At 28.3% G+C, this 19,927-nt stretch overlaps 1 protein-coding gene across 1 annotated transcript in view; it reads right to left on the bottom strand.

Moving 5' to 3' along the window:
* LOC100160312 overlaps positions 1 to 19,336 on the bottom strand; it is a 22,444-nt gene extending 3,108 nt beyond the window's left edge. Inside the window, exons 1-3 of the mRNA XM_001952762.5 lie at positions 19,029 to 19,336; positions 5,214 to 5,376; positions 1,598 to 2,649 (exon numbers count right to left, since the gene is read on the bottom strand). Coding sequence (XP_001952797.2) covers positions 1,598 to 2,649; positions 5,214 to 5,376; positions 19,029 to 19,173 — 1,360 coding nt within the window. The 5' untranslated portion in view covers positions 19,174 to 19,336. The remainder of the gene's footprint in view (positions 1 to 1,597; positions 2,650 to 5,213; positions 5,377 to 19,028) is intronic.
* Between the last annotated feature and the right edge of the window lie 591 nt (positions 19,337 to 19,927).

Here is a 19,927-nt window from a genome sequence, read left to right as displayed (position 1 = left end):
TTATTTTATAGTCATTTAAGTTCAAATTTGGACGAAATTACATATTAAAAACCTGGATACTATTTTAGTTATTTGTTGTGATTGTATATATTATTTGTGGGTACTTGAAACTTCTAAAGTATACTATTATATATATATGATAGTACCACTGTTTGTTGTTGATGTATAATGCGTTACTAATGGATATTATGATATGATTAATTTGAAAATTATTAATAATACTATAGATAAGTATACCTAAATACCTATGTATGTCTAATATCTAGACTGACATACCGTCTCCGCTCAGAATCGTTTTTCTTATACAGTGATATTATATTATTGAATTCAAATTTAATACTATCCATTATACAGTGCCCCACTTGTAACCTACCGTATAGCAGAGCGACATCCACTTACCCACCTTTTTTTTTTAACTATATACGATTTGTATTCTATATTATATACTTTTAAGTTTTATTATTATATTCAAACTCCGATTAAGTAAAAACTATACCTTGTTGTATTATGTTTTATTTTTCACACACAATGTTAATATTATTATATTTAGGAATCGCGTCCGCTTATATTAAATAAATAAAAAAATAAATACTTTATTTATACTGCATAGATAGGTATATAATAAAGCGACTTCCCGGAGCTTATTATTATGTATTATATTTGTTTACCAATTATTTGTTTGTTTTATTTTCAATGAACTACATTTTATCGTTTTGGTCGTTCCTTTAATAATTTAGTTTTGGTTTTATTGAACTATTTTTATAAAGGGAATCGTCTATTTTCAAATACAACTATAGAAGCACAATTTTTAAAACCTTTCTAATTTATTGTCCGCATTATACTACTCTACTACATATAATGTGTAATCATATTGAGCATCAAAACTGTGGTCGCGACTGATATAAAACTTTTTTTGGAAAATTGTGGTTATTCTCCAAATCATAAATCTAACATAGGTACGAAATGTATTTCAAATGCAGCCATACACCACACAAAAAATTATTACTAACTATGGTAAAAATATTTTCAAGAAAATAATAGTTGTCAAAATATTTAAAAGAGTTGCTTAAATCATTATGAAATATTTTTGTTATATTCTTTGGCCAAGAAGTTCATATTTTAATCATATATTTTCGAAAAAAAATTTTACGGAAACTTTCTAAAAATATTAAGTCAACATTTTTATGCAATCATATAGTAGAATTATTATTAGTCAAATATTCATTATTCGAGCACTTAAAACCTTCACAAAATATTATCACTTCCCAAATGCTGTGTGGGACAATTTACCACATAAAATGGTAAATTTAATTACTAATTAAATATATGTTTTCGTTTTAAAAATGTACAATAGCAGGTAAGTACGTAAGAAATAGCTGGTAGGTAGGTATAAAATATTAAAATATAATATTTTTTTTAAATATTGTTTTTTTGTTAATTACTTCAAATTGTTTAAAAATAAGGCATTATAGGAACATCAGAACACATGCATTTATCGAGAAAATGACAGCTAGTTAAGTGTTCAAAAGTAGGTACCTATGAACACAATCAACTTGTATATTATGTATAAATATTAAATTTTCTTTTATAAAATAACCTGCAAAAAACTCGTCGTCCAAATCTTCGAATTCAGCCTCAGACATAATTTTGTTGATTTGCATTTTAATTGTAGCCTGTCGTTTGGCCGTAAATGTGCTCATCGTCTTGGCCCAGGCGAGAAATATGTGCTCCTGCGCACTGAAATCCGACGGTCCTCTCTTGATCACCGGCTTGGGCTGTGGCAGATCAGGTAGAACGTCCGACTGACCATCGTCTTCGTCGTCTCCCGTGTGGCTTGTATCACCGTTAGCTCCTTTGCAGCCTTTTTTACCTTTGTCGCTGTCTTCGACGGACTGATCCTGTCGCCGTATTTTTTTGGCACTGGACGGCCCATCATCTACTGTCGACTCCGTCTCCTCGTCAGTCGCGATCTCGTCATCTGCTGCGCTTTCGTCGTCATCGTCCTCCTCATCGTCATCGTTGTCTTCATCGTCATCGGGAAACCGACCGATAGTTATCATCCTTCGAATGTCTTGAATCATGGCGGCTGTGATACTCCTCCCCAGATGGTTGTAACCATCATCATCGTCAGTGGAACTACGTGCCGACGACGACGGCGACCTGATGCCGTTCATATTTTCCTGCAAAAACTGCGGCAATCGTGACTGTGGTATTGGCCGCAAGATATCGGAGCCCATAAACTCAAAATTAGACATGCCCGGGATTTCCATGATCTGCACCGCACTCCCGTGTTGTATCTCAAGACTAGGCTCCGGTATCGGGTGAGTGAGTTGGGTGACTGCGGGTCTTGGAGTGGCTGGTGTCTCGATCACGTTCGAAAACCCTTCGTAGGTCGTCGGTGCCGGCAGTGAATGTGCATATTGAACTGCCATCTCCTGTCCGGCGGGACCGTTACCCCGCACCAACCCCTGCCCAGTGGGTAGCGGGAACGGAAATTCGGAGCCAGACGTCGCGTCGTCACCAGACAGTCCGTTTATAATGGGTATCGTGTGCAAAGGCTGAAGAGCCGATATCGGGATGTGCGGCATGTCCATGTCTATGTCCATGTCAGGTATCAGCTGTGTCGCGGATTGGAATTCAGGTATTTGGCTGCAGAAAAATGATTTAAACATTATAAATTTATCATTGTATTCAGTTATTTAATCTAAAACAAATACTTTGTTTATCAATACTAAAACATTTTACAAGAATTACAAGAATTAGAACTTGTAAATTATGTAAGTATGTACATATAGGGTATAGGCCATAGGCTCAAAGCATATCCATAGTGAAACAATTGCAGTTGGATATGAACTATAATAGAAAAAATTTTCATTTCCAAAGTAACTGCGGGTTGCTACAACGTCACATAATATTAAATATTACACCCAAAATATATTAATATATAAATATTAAATACTCCTAAAAATCCGGGATGATGAACTATGACTTCAATACTATTTTAGGTACACTGTATACATATTTTATTTTCAACTACAAAGCTGTACTAATATATAGGCTATATTTTATCTCCCACCTTGCTGTGTCGGCAATCTACCGCAGGTATTAGATTTCCTACCTGATAATATATTGTTCGCATAAATATAAGCGAGAAACTCACGGGCAACGACACGCGGGATGGCTAAAAATTAAAATACCTATAATATGATTTTGCTTCCATACCTATGTACAGCGAAATACACCCAAAGGAGTTAATTAATAATTAATCACAATTTTTTCCCGGTTATCGCCAAGTTATTCAGCTAGTAATTTATAAAAAAAATAATTAGGGAGTTAAATAGTTTGAAAAGTTATATTTGCTATACGATCAAACCAAACTTATATTTTGTACTGTTATTAAATACACTTTTTAAATAGTAAATAAAAACGTTAACTATTCCATTTTAAACAATGATAATTTATCAACACGGATAAATGCCAAAAATAGTTAAACACATTTAAAATTTAAATAATTTTATTTTGTTACATTTAGGAGGACGTGGTACCCGCATGTGTGTTGTCTCCAACTATTACACACGCGTGTGACATAGAAAATGATCGTTCGCCAGTTTCAATAGTGTGCTGTTAGTTTTGATATTAGAGTGAATTGAATCGACCTATTATCAAACTTTAAGGTAACAAAATGACCTCCGTTCTCTAGTCAGTTTTTACAATATTTTAATTTTTAAGTGAATTATGAGCATTTTAAAATATTAATGTTTTAATACTCATAACTCACTTAAAATTAAAATATCGTAAAAAAGCAATGATAGAACACTTATAATGTTCTTACTTACAAGTTTGATCAGAGGTCAGTTCACTCTAATAACAAAACTGAAAGCACACTATTGAAACTGGCGAATGAAAATTTGCTATGCCATATATAATAAATATATAAGTGTGCAAGACGGAGACAATATATGTGGGTACCACTTGGCACTTCCTCTTAAAAGCCTGAACAGATTTACGTAACAAAATATTTAAACTGTCCAAAAAACTTTAAAATATGCATAGTAAAATGTCGTATTTTAATTCACTGTAATTTGAAACGTATCTATTAATATTGTATAATATTATTCTGAATTCTGATATATTGTACTAGGTAGCAGTTATACTTCCAGTATACGGATGTGCTGAGAGATGAATTTGTAATAGATATAAGAAGATATATAGCTATAGGTATTATAAGTCCTGAACCCTGATAATTAGGTCCATTAAATACGTGTATAATTACACTATTAAATACACTATTTTTTACATGCACTTTGCGCCGTCTAATTAGCACGCGATGTCTTAATGATTTTAATGGGTTTTTTTTACCAATCGATATGAAACAGCATTTTCCATGAAGTATTAAAACGAAGATAAAAGAAACATAAAAACTATATTACCGTAATATTATGATATATAGGTAATAAGTAGATTTAAAAATGAGCATTTAAAATAAATTGATTAACAATAATTACATTTTATTGTAGTTGAGTTTGGGCCTTTGGAGTTGACCTCTGGGTAAAATATTTATAACAATATGTTTATTTCGAAGTTTCTGTCTTCTGATCGAGAATTTAAAATCAAATTTTAATCGCACAAATCTCAAGCAATAATTATCCACTCCCAAATCAGTTGCTAAGGAGATAAACGTCGATTAAAAAATATACATAATTCCTTCTTCAGACAGTCTGACCCACTCTCTTATGCCCGACAAAAACTTTATAAAATAAATGTCGGCATCTACATAGATACAAAGCACTATATTTTATATTTTCAATATTGTGAATTCGTGTCAAAATTTCGTTTCACTGAGCTTTCGGTCTACTCAGTTTGTTAGAATAAATTAAATATCGTAACTACAGTGAGTTCCCGACGATAATTTAAATTTATTCTTAAATATTACTTCTACAGGCCAAGGCCAAAACGTTTCAGTAGCGACAGTACCTATATTGGTATATCCAAGTATAATGTATATAACTAAAAAAGGTTACCTATATATTTTAAACTTTTGAAGAATATATTAAAACTGTGGCTTCGAATGAGAATAACAAAAATAATCTATACATTTGCATTCACATTCGATTTTTATAAACAATAGATAGGTCATAGGTATATGAGTTTTACTATTAGATAAATTAGGTATATATTATATATTTTGTAGTGTACCTTATAACAATACTTACAATTGTTTGCGAACATATGGTTTAAAGATACGCATAGGCTTCGTCCACGGCCATTTCATGAATCGTTCCAAAACCCTTTCAGACGAATCGTCGTTGCTCAGTTTTCTAATAAAATTAGCATACTTGTTTAATATTTGGTCCCACTTGCGCTGCAGAATTTCGCCTGTAAATGAACATTACTCGTACAATATATTTAATTTATACATAATGTTTTGAACTTATGGAGCCGTCTTAAACATTTCTACTGTGTAGAATACTTATGTATCGGTGTATTTTTAAAAACTACCATTTATATTAATGTTAGGTAAGTAATAAGTATATAACCGTATAGGTGCTTTAATTATTTACGTAATACAATGTAAGATGATCAGATGTTCAAAATTATATGCCTATAGGTACCTACCAATAGATCATTCAGAAAAGAAATTTGTTATAAGAGTACAATAATTATTGGTTGTACCTAGTACCAGCTACTCATGTTACAATTCAAAATACCTACCTAAACAATCAAACTGTTTCTCTGCTATAGCTGACTTAAATTATCATCTCCGAGTTTGGGTTAATGTTGAATATTTTTAATTTCTAACTAAATATATTTACTAAACATATCTAATAATAAATATTAATGAATTTTAGATACTAGGTATAGATACAAATGCCTAATAATAATTGGATAATAGAAGTTGCGTATATACCTATAGTAAACATATTATATACATAACTGCAATAACTTTTTAGGAAGTGGCGAAGGACTGATATTTAAACCAGCACATTATAATTGTCTAAATTACAATTTATAAAATTGACAATAATACATTTTGAGCTTGACAATGAATATCATAAATGTATATATTTATATCTATACATTATTTCAATGTGATAGACATTTAAATTTCATAATTTATTAAAAAAGTAAATTATTTAAATTATGGTAAATACATTTCAAATTAAATTATTAACGTTTAAATTTAATTTTTATAATTATAATATGAACATACAATTTAAAACAACTCAGGAGAGTTAACATATCACTTCCTCCAGGAAAACATAATTGATAATGTTGAGCCGGGAGAGTTTACCACCGTCCGTCTATGTACCCACTACCCAAAGATGTTACCGTCATGTAGATGGTGTGAGTAAAGGACGGATCTATGGAGGTGTATGATAAGGGTAGTTGACCCCATATCATTGGGAGTGAAGGGTGAAGAAAAATAAGAAGTAAGAAGAATATAATACATATATTATTTTCATTTTTATTTTAACAATACACAATATATTCTGTATAATTAATAATTATGACGTGTAAGGTAGTAAAAATTCAAAATTATTTTTAAAAAAATAGTCAATTGTACATTTTTTTTTCAGTATATTACTTTCAATTGTATTATTTTTATAAGTAAATATAGATACTTTTCAGTAATGAAATTCAATAATTAAAATAAAAAGTAGGTAATATTCTTCGTTGACCGGTACTTACAGTAACGGTCTAAATATAAGAATAAAATTATAATTGCAAACAACTTACGTAGGTACCTAACGAAAAAAAGAATAGGAGACGAATCACAATCACTAGATTTTCCTAAAAACTACAAAATATTATTATACCAAGTAATGAAAAAAAAGAAGTTGTTTGAAATGTTTACAAGATTGTCCAAAAAGCATGAATTATTACAAGAAGTAGGTACCTAACAGACAAAAAAACATGCGATTAACGCATTACGCATTAAATGTACACTATTGCAGGCTGAACGTATTATTATACGTCTTATTGTTCAATTTATTACTCTTTATAGTTTGTAATGTTCGAACAATTTAAAAAAAGATTAAAACAAATAGTACCTCATTAGTATCTTACTACTTCATTCTGTTTCCCCGTTTAAAGGAAATTTTAAAGAATATTTCAAAGATGGAAAATTATTTTAAAGTTTCTTTGAGTTGTATTTGTTTGTGAAAGTACCCATGTAGAAATAACTCTTATTTTTTTCTTGATAAAAAAGTTTTTCTTTTCAAATACATTTTAGTTCGAAAACTGAAACACAAAACTCAAAGTATGTCATGTAAAATATCTATACGACGTAGGTAAGTACTTTGTAATATTATGTGTACCTATGATGGAAAAAAAGTTGGTAAAAAAATCTCTCTTGACCTGGTTGTTTCAAAATGTAATGACTAATCACTAATATATTAGTTATAAAGTTAAATGTGATGATTAATCATCAAATAAATAATATTAAATGACTCTGGGTTAAACTATGTTTACTTACTATAATAATATAATTACATAATGGCTACTAGGTACCTAACAACTTAGTAAGTAACTACTGCAGCTTTAAACTACCTATTTAACAACTTTAAAACAATATTCTAATTGATATGCAAACTCTATATCTCTATAAAACAAATTTTGCTTTCGATTTTTGAGAATTCCGTGCTTTCTATAAAAATTAATCATCTTAGGGGTGTTTTGGTATTTATTCAATTATTATTTTAAGTGCATTTATTGCTGTAATGTAGATATTCATAGTGGATAATATAATGCAGACATTTTCAGCAGGGTTTCGATTTTAAATATATAAAAAATATATAGAAATATTAATTTAAAATTATTGTACGTATCTCATATATATATAGATAGTGGGTGCTTACATTAATACATAACATATGTCATATACACGATACACCTATAAGCTATATACGGTCTTGTAAATTATTCGGATACATATTCTGAATAATTTTTTTGAACTCGGAAATAGTTTATAATATTTTGCAACAAAACAATTTAACTGTTACATATTAATTAGGCACATTATAAGTTGATATAAAAATAAACAATAGTTTTTCTCTTTGAATGAAACCACCGTTAATATCCAACCGTTCCAAAACTGACAAATATAATCGGGGGGGGGGGGGGGGGGTTATATTCTAATAGTAGGTTTTTTAATATGTATTCAGAATATATTTTTTCAAATCTATTCGAATACGTATTCCGAATATATAAAATAAAAGTATTCTTTACAAGACTGCCTAATATGTATATTATAACGTGTATCTAACTATGAGCACGCACATATTTAGCCTACATAATAATATATTCATACTCCACTGTTGCTAAGTGAAATTGATTTACTTTAAAATTTAACTTGGTTGATGTTTTTACGAATGCAAATGGACAAAAAAATAATAATAATCTACTAGTTATAGGTATAATAAACCTACTAAATACAATATACTCTAGCTGGGATTACACTAACGTGCAGGCCTACACAAATTGTGTAGTTAGGTACCTAGCTAATTCTTATTTACATGTTTTACAGTAGTATCTATAGGCTATATTATATGAAAACTATTACGGGTTAATGATTATACGGTTGCGTCATATGAGTTATGATTTGATGAATAATTTCAATGGTTCATAATTTAACATTTTCCAAAATTGTATGAATAATTCTGATTATAATAGCTTTGTTAAGTGATTGGTATGAAAATCGATAATATTAATATAATTATATTTAATATGCCGTTAAGTATAACCAAACCAAGATTTAAAATATTTAAAATCATGTATTCACTATTCAACGTACAGCGTAAGAATGAAGATAATATGTTATTTATTTAATTAAATATTGATATAAATATTTATATATTTTTTAATTACATTTTATCTTTGATGACTAATTTATATATAATACCTAGGTATAAAAAGTAAAACTTAAGCAATTTCTATTCCATACGAGATGGATACAATACCTTGAATTAAAATTATGGAATAATAAATTGTAGCCTGCTATTATAAGTTCATAAGAAATTTTATCTGATGATCACGACAAACAAATCTATTCAAACCATACTTATGCAAAAGTACTTAGGTAGGTACTCATTGCTGTACAATATTATCAATTTTTAACCAGATTGCATTTATAAACAATATATTCAGAATTTATTTCTGTGTAATTTCTTTTTATATCTAATTGAACTAAAAAAAAGCCTACTAATCATGCAACAAATCAATCATCAAAGCTTAATAAAATCTAAAATAGGTAATGCTAATAATGAGTGCGTTACAATTTTTAATCAAATTTTAAGTTTATCTGAGAAATATTATAATATTACAGTAAAACCTTCAATATTGTTTAAAAACAGGTAGGTACATAGAGATATATATTTCTCACTGTAATGATATTGAAACTATTATTAAACATTTGAAATTCTCATTCCATTCTAGTACCTACACATTTCTTCAAAGCATTGAACACCTGTTTTGAAACACCGAACATACTTTTACTGGATTCCAATGTACATTTTGAAAGTGAAGTAAATATAAATTATATTGAAAAATGAATAGATTTGTATAAAGAATATGTGGAAGACATAAGTAAAATTTATCAAGATTTTAAAATATTTAATACAGCTCAAAAATTTGAAATAAATTATATTTTTTACTATTTTTGAGTGCTTATTTAGATTTCCGTTCATTTTAAATTTTTAAATATTTAAAAAGTAATAAAAGTACTTGAAACCTATTACCTGTGACGTCATGAACATCTGAAAGGTGATTTTCAACTCTTCGTACCTAGGTTAAATACTTATATTTTAAGAATCATATTGAGTCAAAATAGACTAATTGGTTTCTTTCATTATTCATCGAGAAATACCAAAAACACCAGAAGAATTTTTAAGCGATCTAAAAACATATTAGAGTTTATTATTTAATTTTTAAGTAATTCTATTGTAAAGCTTAACTGCTTATTATAGATTAGGTATATGATATACGTAAATAATTATATCGTAGAGACCGGCTCAGGATTTTTAAATAAAAACATGCTTCTGTTACAGGGCTGGCGGCACAAATTGTGGGGCCCTGTGCAATATTGTTTAGATAAAATAATATTTTATTGAATCATACCTACATAAATAAATTATATAATAAACTTATGAAAAGTTTAAAACTAAGATAACGCTGTTTTTTTTTTTTATTTCATAAACGCACAATCTATACAATTGTGTACAATAAGCATATAGGATAAGGGTTAAAAAAAACATGGATTTCTTGAATAAGATGCCACCCATTAGTGACACTTAGCTTGGTGTTTTGTTTATGGTAATATTAAGGAGGGGTATTTAATTTAAATGGTCACGACGTCATTTCCTTTTGAGTCTACGTTGTGGATTTCCGGGCAGTGAGAAGGTATGTAGCTTTTTTATTAGTAGGTAAGGGCAAATTTCTAGTATAACAAAAAAACGTTTGTAAAAATGTTTCACTTCGGCTATAATATAGGTAGAATACCTAGATATTGGTGGATAGATAATTTAGAGACAAAGAAGGGAGCGTCATTTTTCTAAGAGTAATATTCTGAAAGACTTGAATTTTATTTAAATTTTAGTTTTTGGCCGATTCCCAGAGTTGTAATCCATATGTCCATATATAGGTTTTAGGAGAGTTTTGTATACAAGTAGTTTGATTTTTAATTTAGTAAATTTATTTTTTGATAACAGTGTTTTTATCGATCTCGATCGAGCGTTAAGGAACAGTCTTTTAGCTTTTATATGTTTGTTCCAAGTTAATTTTTGATCAAGAATTAATCGTAAATAGCATTGAGGGGTGGGATAGGTATGTTATTAATTGAAACATTTGAACATTGCCCGTGTCTAAGGTAAAAGTTGTATGAGCCGATTTGTTATGATTTACTTTTACACGACATTTTTTATACCATTCGGATTTTAGATTCAAATGAGACTGTAAATTAGTATAAAGGCTATAGTAAATTGAGTCATTATGAATTGAAAAAATTACTTTATCATCTTCATAGTCGGGAATTGAGGTGTTTGGAGTTGTGGGCTGATCAGAAGCATATATGTTGAAGAGTACCTAATGGGGAGAGAATAGCTCCTTGAAGTACACAGACGATAATTGGGGCTAGGTAGTATCTGAAGTTGATGAGCCTCGACGTATTTGAAAGTGGTGATTCGTAAGGTAAGATTTAATTAACAGAAAGAGCGGGGGGGGGGGGTAAAAATTTACGAAGCTTGAACAGAAAAATTACACTGTAGATATTATATTATGTGTTACACTGTTATGTTTTAAATGTTGCACCAAAACATTTTTAAAGGCAAAATTTGTAAATTTCTGATTTATAGAGTGACTGAACGTAACTCTTGGACAAAGTTTATAAGCCGAAAATAGTGTCTAAGACGAAAAATAAACATAATTGTTCCAATCCTTCGCTTCACTCAGAAATCAGAATCTAAAAATCAATAAAGATGTTTACGAGTGGCTTTGTTAAATACCTACTAGGTGTGGGTTAAGCGAGTACTTTATTAGATTATTAATTTATTATATTGAAATGGACTGAAACTTAATTATGCGTAATAAAAGTTAGATTGCACGTATTACACGTACGGATGTCACAGAATAAATTATTATTTCAACTGTAGTTTGAAAAATATTATCTTTTATTCTTTTCTATAAAGGCGGGATCCCACGACTCGTGTATTTGATGAATATCCACGAATACCCGAATAATCGGCAAGTTACCGACAATCGACGGGAAGGTGGCGAATAATGAAAACCGAATATTCGTACGAGTACTCCATTTCCACTACTCGGCGAATACGAATACCAAATATTCGTCAAATACACGAGTCGTGGAATCCCGCCTCAATATTATAATATTTTATTAGTGAAGATTTGCTTTTCTGGAGTGAGCTCAGCTTCCGCGGGGCCCTATATTTGTATACTACTATTTTAATATTATGGTTTCAAGATCCAGAGTCAAATACTCGAAACACATTAATTAAAAATATTTCTTTTAAACTGATTAACCCTATAAAATCTAATCTTTTTACTTTTTTGTTCATCTGATTTATGTCTAAATTGAATTGAGGTCCGATTTAAATAAGGTCCAAAGACATTTCGTTCTGATAAATGAATAATGTAAATTAAATTAAGTCCGTAGAAAAGTCCAACTACTGTAATAGAATCCTATTCCCATTAATTCTATCATCTAGCATGCTAGGCAATAGCAATAAAAATAAAATAGACTACCCTTCTATCCCTATAATCTCTATATTTTATCTATCTAAAATCGAGTGGATTGCCTTTTGATAGTTGAGTTATACTGACGAGTGATGAGTAATGTTGATATAAGGAATGAAATTGTTGTGAATTCAATTATTTTATTTAAATAATTGAAGAACTTTATTACCTATATAGATAATAAAGTTCTAAGTTCATGTTAATATAATTTCCAATCTACCTTTGTAATTTTAATGTACACTCGAATTGTTATGTTCCATGAAAATACCCAAAATTCTGTTATAATAATAATATATAGGTAATATCTATATTACATATATAATCATTAAATAAGAAACAATAATTTAATTTAATTTATTAAAACGTAGGACGTAGGTATCATGTAGGTAATTATTTTGCATACACAAATGAAAATATAAGGAAAGACATACAATCAAGTGTATATTATAGAGTATGTATATTGTATGTACCTACTTACAATTTACATACTATAGTTATTACTTAGATTACTAGTAGGCAAAAAATGTCATCAGGTAAAATTTTGTAGGTATCTAATTGATTTCGTTTTATTGAAAAATGCACGAATTCATTTTAATATTCAAGGTTCTCAAATTCTCAATACGTTTTAAAATTAAATTAAATAAAGTATTAAATTTATAAAGCATTTAGTTACTGGAACCTTAGATAATAATATTGTTGGAAACGAAATTTATAATAAACGGTTAAATGCTATTACATTTTCTATATTATTCGTTTGTTCAAATTCAAATTAATTTTGTTTGCAATATAACCAGAATTATGACTATCAAACTGTAGTGTTATTGAACTACAATGCAGTCAATTTGCGGGCGGACGCCTGACATTAAAAAATGCTTTTAGATTTTCCTCGTACCTACTTATTTTGTCCAAAAATAGCATAGCACTTGATTCTTTATGATATATGAGAGAGAACAAGTTAAAAAATAAACATGTTGTCATTAAAACATCTATAGTTAATACCTAACATGTAACTGTTTGTTTTTGATTTGTGGGTTGTGTGATCATGGTGAAGACTCGTCAGGGAACATAATAATGTTTTTGAAATTTTATGACGATTCGTTTGTGCACACAATTATGATGAACAATGGAAAACCCATTTCAACGTAGAGCCATTTTTTTTCATATGTATTTCAATAGTTCAATATTATAGTCAATTGCATACCTACGTCCCATCATAATATTTCACTATAGTTATTAAAATACCATTACAAATTTTAATCAAAACAAATATAAACATTAATTTATTAATTCCCTATAGCTGTATTATCCACTATTATTATTATTATTATTATTATTATTATTTATTTATTCAAAATATAGCTTCCAGTAAGTACTAAATTACAGCTCGAAAATTACTTATTATTTTTATATTAGTGTACATCAGTGGTTCTCAACCGGTGTGCCGCGAGATTGTCTAGGTGTGCCGCGAGAAATGTTATTAAATATTGAAAACAGTGTTTTCAGCGAAGTTTTTAAAGTTGTTATGGTTATCAAGTGCGTGAGTGTGCCGTGAAAACTAGTGATGTATAAACGTGTGCCGTGAGTCAAAAAAGGTTGAGCACTACTGGTGTACATGGAATTAGAAAATGTGCTATTTGCGTAAACGATATAAAACAAATAAAGAACAATAAATTATTATTGCTTTTAAAATTTAAATGTATGTGCAAACAAGTTGTCATTTAGCTAAATGTTCATAATTTGGTTGTAACTGTGTTTATAGAGGGGGATGATGATGATCTTAATATAAATACTGTATATAATTAAATTGTTATCCCTCCATTCTCTATTTCTATTTATTTATTTCTTCAAAGCCTGAGTTTGGCCTTTGGGTATTCTATATATATAAAATACCACTCATTTACTCACTCGTTCATCACGCTACATCTCAAATACTACAAAACGTACGAAATTTGGAATAGTGGTTCCTCTAATGCTCTGTACTTCTGTGCAATAAGAAAGGATTTTTCAATTTTTCTAGATATTTCCTAACACTCGCACTGGATTAAACACATTTTACTGAAAAATACACACCTGAAAAACACCGGTATACCCTACAAACCAATAGTCGTGTTATACTCTGCATCACCCAGTCTCATTAGTTCAGTACACTCCCACGTAGACTAATTATTTTCAATTGAACCAACACAATTGGCTGCTTCAGACATTTTTATTTTTTAAATTAAAACCAAACTATAGACTACATCAGTGTAGAAATATATTAGAAAAGTATTCATTAGTAATTAATCAGTTATTCTTAAATTAAAATAGTTTTGACATTTTCATTAAATTTGTAAGTCGAATTGAGAGACGACAATTTAATAGCACAGATCTTATGTCATATAATTTACGTAAAGACATTTCTCTAGTTCCACTCATTTCAAATTCTTAGTATATATTTAGCACTTGATTCGTATGTCTTTTTACGACCGTTTCCAAGATGTGTACGGCACAATTTACCCAGAAAATTCTATTTTCTTATTTTTATTATTAGATATAGCATTCTTTTCTGCTTCTTTTTATCTAATTCACTAAGGCCAAATCGTTGAAAGCACTGATTTTTTAATATAGATCAATATTATCAATAGTATATTATGATAGAACTTAGTTGTTTTGAGAGTACAAGCATAACCAAAATATATTCAAGTAATTAAAATTAAAATTTTTAACATATAATTATGATGAAATAAGAATATTTCATGGTTATAAAATCGAATTGTTGTAGGTATAAATGTATAATAATATAGACTGACAGATCGTCTCTACGCAGAATTGTTTTTCATCGCATACAAAGATTTAAATACAGTTGAATTAAAATGTAATGTATCTATCAATAAATTACAGTGACCTACTCAATGATATGGTACACTCAGAAACCTACTATTAAGATCATTTTAGAGGATTTTTGTGGCGTTTTTTAAAGATTTTGAATTTGAAACTTTATTTTATAATTTTTACTTGCTTTTTTATGATTTTTATATAAATTGAAAAAACTTAAACTATATACAGGTAATTAAAAATATGATCTAAACCTATATAATGAAAACATAATTAGGCACGTATGGAAATAATTGTTTTTCCAGAGTAAAGAAGTCCAAAACGATCAGTTCTGTTTGTAAGACTTTTTTAGTACCTACATATTCTTTAAAATATATATTATTATTTAGGTATCACAAATTTATATTAGAATGTGTAACGAAATTATTAAAATGAAAAAAAAAAATAGTACATTATTTCGAAATTTTAGGGAATTTTTTTGGTTTTTAGGTTGGCGTAAATCCCAGGCTTTATTATTGTGTAATTTACAAAAATAATAATTATTAATAATATTAACAGTTTTAATTTATTCAGTGTCCATACTAATAAGGTATAATATCATGCAGTTAAAAATTATATCAGACGTCGTAAGTTGTAAGTTTTTATTAGTTTTATCTTTTAACTGTGATAATAGATAACCATATTGTCCATAAACTTTTATTTTAAGATCTTAAAATATTTTATAGCCAAAGGCTCACGAGAATTTAATAATTATTTATAAAAAAGGCTCTGGGGGGGGGGGGGGGATATATCCACATACCCTCTCTCAAAAAAAAAAAAATAATACCACTGATCAAACATTATAAATATTTTTTCTATAAAATAACAAAAAAAACATGCGAACTCATTTAATTCACAACTATTATACTAATATTATGCAAAAATGTCAATTATTTCAGACGCATTGTGAAAAAAAATTCCATATAAGTGCTATTGACATTTTAAAAGTAAAAATACAAATCTTTGATTAAAATGTCAAGGTTTTACTACCTTCATTTTCATTATTATAATTTATTTAAAAATTTGTTAGTTTTTTTTTGTGTACTTTTGTATTTAATGAAATTTTTTTAACTAAAAATGTCATAAGTTTAATTTGCAATAACGTACAATCAGCATTCAGCATTTGAACAATGTGTAAATAATGTTTTATTATTCATCATTGTATTATACGAAATTCTGCTCAAATGATTTTTGTTGTAATACAAAAAATAATAATTGTAGACATTTAATACATTCCACTATTACTTAAATTATCATTTTCTGTACAGAGAATGACATTATAAAAATATTTAGACACATTTTAAACTATTTATACCTTGAACCTATTTACACCGATTTACTTTTTACGGTACCTACATCGGTATTAACTAACAAGTTAATAACAATTATCAATTATTTACTATATAAGTTATTATATAAAGTGGTTACCCATATTTTTGTGGAATGTGTAAATGTGTAAATACGTCGTGTAATTACTTTAGAAACTCGATAACAATTTTAGTAGCATGTTAATTGTTAAGTTTGATTGTGGTAAATTTTAACCCCACGTGATTAGATGACCAAATACTAATGAACAAAATTATAATGATTACTTTTATGATTTGCAAACATGATTTGTTTTTGTTCTGGAAATACTTTTGATGTAAACACATACAACAACACTATCAATCTTAACTATATTGGATTTACGTCAGCTTTTAAGCATTCGTTGAATCTGCAGTCTCTAATTTTTCTGCGTTAAAATCAATAATATGTCCAGAATTATGAAATTTAAAATCTTAAAATAAATCATTGTAGTTAAAATTATTTCTATTTGTATTATTGTATTTGTATTTAAGCTGAAGCAAAACGGAAAACGATGGGAAGATAGAATAATTTTAACCTGAGCTGTGAAGTCGGATAATATTTACATCTATAATATGTAGTAATATATAAAATAATATAATTATACTTATGTATACATTGTAAAAATATAAATAAATCAAGAGGTCTGTCTATAATAATAAAATATAATTACTGAATACAATTGTAATTCCTGGGAATATTTCTTCCAGAGTATTTCCGGGAGTAGAACTCTCATTAATGTCATTAAAACATTAAAGATAAATTTTAATATAAATAAATTATTTCATACATAGGTATATGAGCTATAAACTGTATAGAACATAAAGTTACTTTACCATGATACACTTGCTATCACAGTGACCTACTACTGATGACCTATACTGACTGATGAGATACACACGAGACATACTATACATATTACATAGAGATAGGAGCTAGGTAAATGTACGTAAATTTTACCGATAATTGTTTTACCCGGTAAATATTTTTTAACGTTTTAAAATTCGAGTGACTACTCATTTCAATTGTTTTCATATGCACAACAATGCTATATTGACATCCATACCTCCACAATACATGATATAAATATAACTAGTTATATACCTACTTATATTTATATCATGCACATGAGATCTTCCAGCAAATAATTATTACTAATAAAATGTTTAACACCATCTCTCTGATTTACTTTAAACAATATTTTTGGTCCAATATAACTAATATAAGTTGGATGTGATAAGCACCCCCTGGCACCCCCATTTGTGCAACAATACATACTTATAATATATATAAATATAATACTTGAAGTAAGGAGTGGACGAGTGGTAAATTGGTTAGATGGTTAGCTTAGTTATAAAAATGTTATCGAGTTCGTTTTAAATTTACTAAATAAAAATATTATAAGTACAGTACCTATTAAAAAATTTACATATATTTACGTAAAATTTACCAAAAAAAAATTTACGGTAAAATTCCCATCTCTATAGAGCTAAGCCAGGTTTACTGGTTTTTTTTTACGTACATACCTATAATTAATGTGTAGTTTTAGTAGAAATATAGTGTGAATATTGAACGATTACAATATAGAGTTATCTGAAGCTATAATTACTAAGTAAAATTGGCTCATTATCACCGAAATAAATGTTGTATGGGGATCTTATGTTGTATGGTGTATCGGAAATACACCATTGAAAATATTATTATATAGAATAACAGTTGCAATTTATTTTATATGACATATAATTGTAATATGTCATTTAAGGAAGGTTAGGCAACTATTTTATAGTTTCGTGTTTGGATAATATTATAATGCAGCAATAGCGATATTATAAGACCCGTACTAAATTAATTATGATATCTATTCAAAAGGTAATTATAATAAATTGAATATATTTTAATTTTTATGTATTAGAGCTTGGAAATTTAAACATTTGTACATTTTCACTGAATAGTCCGAAAAAGTTTGACTAAATTAGCAACACATTTACATTTTTTAGTTTATTATAAACCAACTGCAGTAAGTTGGATTTTAATTCTTAAAAATACGTGATTGAAATATTTTGATCAATTAATAATACAACATAATTGTTAAATATTCATCTATTATTTCGTAGCTAGGTACGTATTATTAACTCAGTGTTACAATATAAAATGTATTTTAATTTGTTCACAATATTAATAAAGTAGATACCTAGGTAGGTACGTATTATTGAAAATTGTATTTTACTTCCACATGCAGAGAACATTAAAAAATAGTTATTAAAATGTTTGAAATATTCGAAAACGACACTATTTATTAAAAGATCAGAATCAATTGCATATTTTGATAGTTTTAATGTATGTACCAGGAGCATATTTATGGGGGCGGATATGGGGACAAATCCGCCCCTATGGCTCTTTACATGTCTATTAGTATATTATAATTATTACATCGTAATCTTTAAGCTAAAATTCTTGTCATCCGCCCCCTACAAAAAATACTAAATACGCCACTGGTATATACTCTTGAGCCTTATAATTATAAATTAATAGTATAATATAATTTTCCATAACGTTTAACTTGAAGAATAAAGTATGTTACTCACCTTTTATACCATTCATATCTTTATTGATGACGGTATTAAAAATTTTGTTCCTTATTTCTTTATTAGAAAAATCTTTGTGATCTGGATTATAGATCTCTGGGTGTTTGCTGATTTCATTTATTAATTTCGCTACATCTATTTTCATGGTTATTTTTTGTTGAAACTTCAACGAGTGAAATAAAAAAATTGAAAACTCCAGAGTACGTATTTGTTGTTACGTAACGTTGTTTTTCGAAAATTTAACGTAGACTTTGTGTTTACGGAGGTCCGCCGATCAGCGTGTCTGGGTGTACACTGAGCGCCAAAAATGTGCGAACTTCAGATGAGGTACCTACTACTATAATGTAAACTTTTGGATTTGACGTACGCAGCTACGCATTTTATTGATTATTTTTGTTCTATCTAACGGTAATTTGATGAACTGCTCGAGCAACAAGCTCGTACAAGAAACCTTCCATGAATCATGATTTATACATGAATATAATATATATATATGTGTATTATGATCATTTAAATAATTATTAGGTACTATATTGAACAAACATTTAAAATCAACGAAATAAAAAACTATGTTTTTCTTAAATATTTTGTTATCTATTTAATTCGGAAATTGTTGTTATCGATGTTAGATATTAAAATTAAAAGTACAGTACCTACCTATACGCATTGTATAGTTATTACTAGTTAGTACGTATCCATATAAAATATATATATTAATACAAAAATTACTACCTTTATTAATTGATTGTTATTTCCAAGCTATATTCACACTATTTTTACAGTGGTAGGTACTAAATAAAATCGTTTAACATAGTACGTCATAATAAAATAATGTTCGAACTATTTGATCATGCAAATTTAATAAGTTCCAACTTCATAAGCTTGTACATACCATTTAT

This window comes from Acyrthosiphon pisum, chromosome X (assembly GCF_005508785.2).
Source record: "Acyrthosiphon pisum isolate AL4f chromosome X, pea_aphid_22Mar2018_4r6ur, whole genome shotgun sequence".
Taxonomy (NCBI): Eukaryota; Metazoa; Arthropoda; class Insecta; order Hemiptera; family Aphididae; genus Acyrthosiphon; species Acyrthosiphon pisum.
This window is presented reverse-complemented; position numbering and strand designations above follow the sequence as displayed.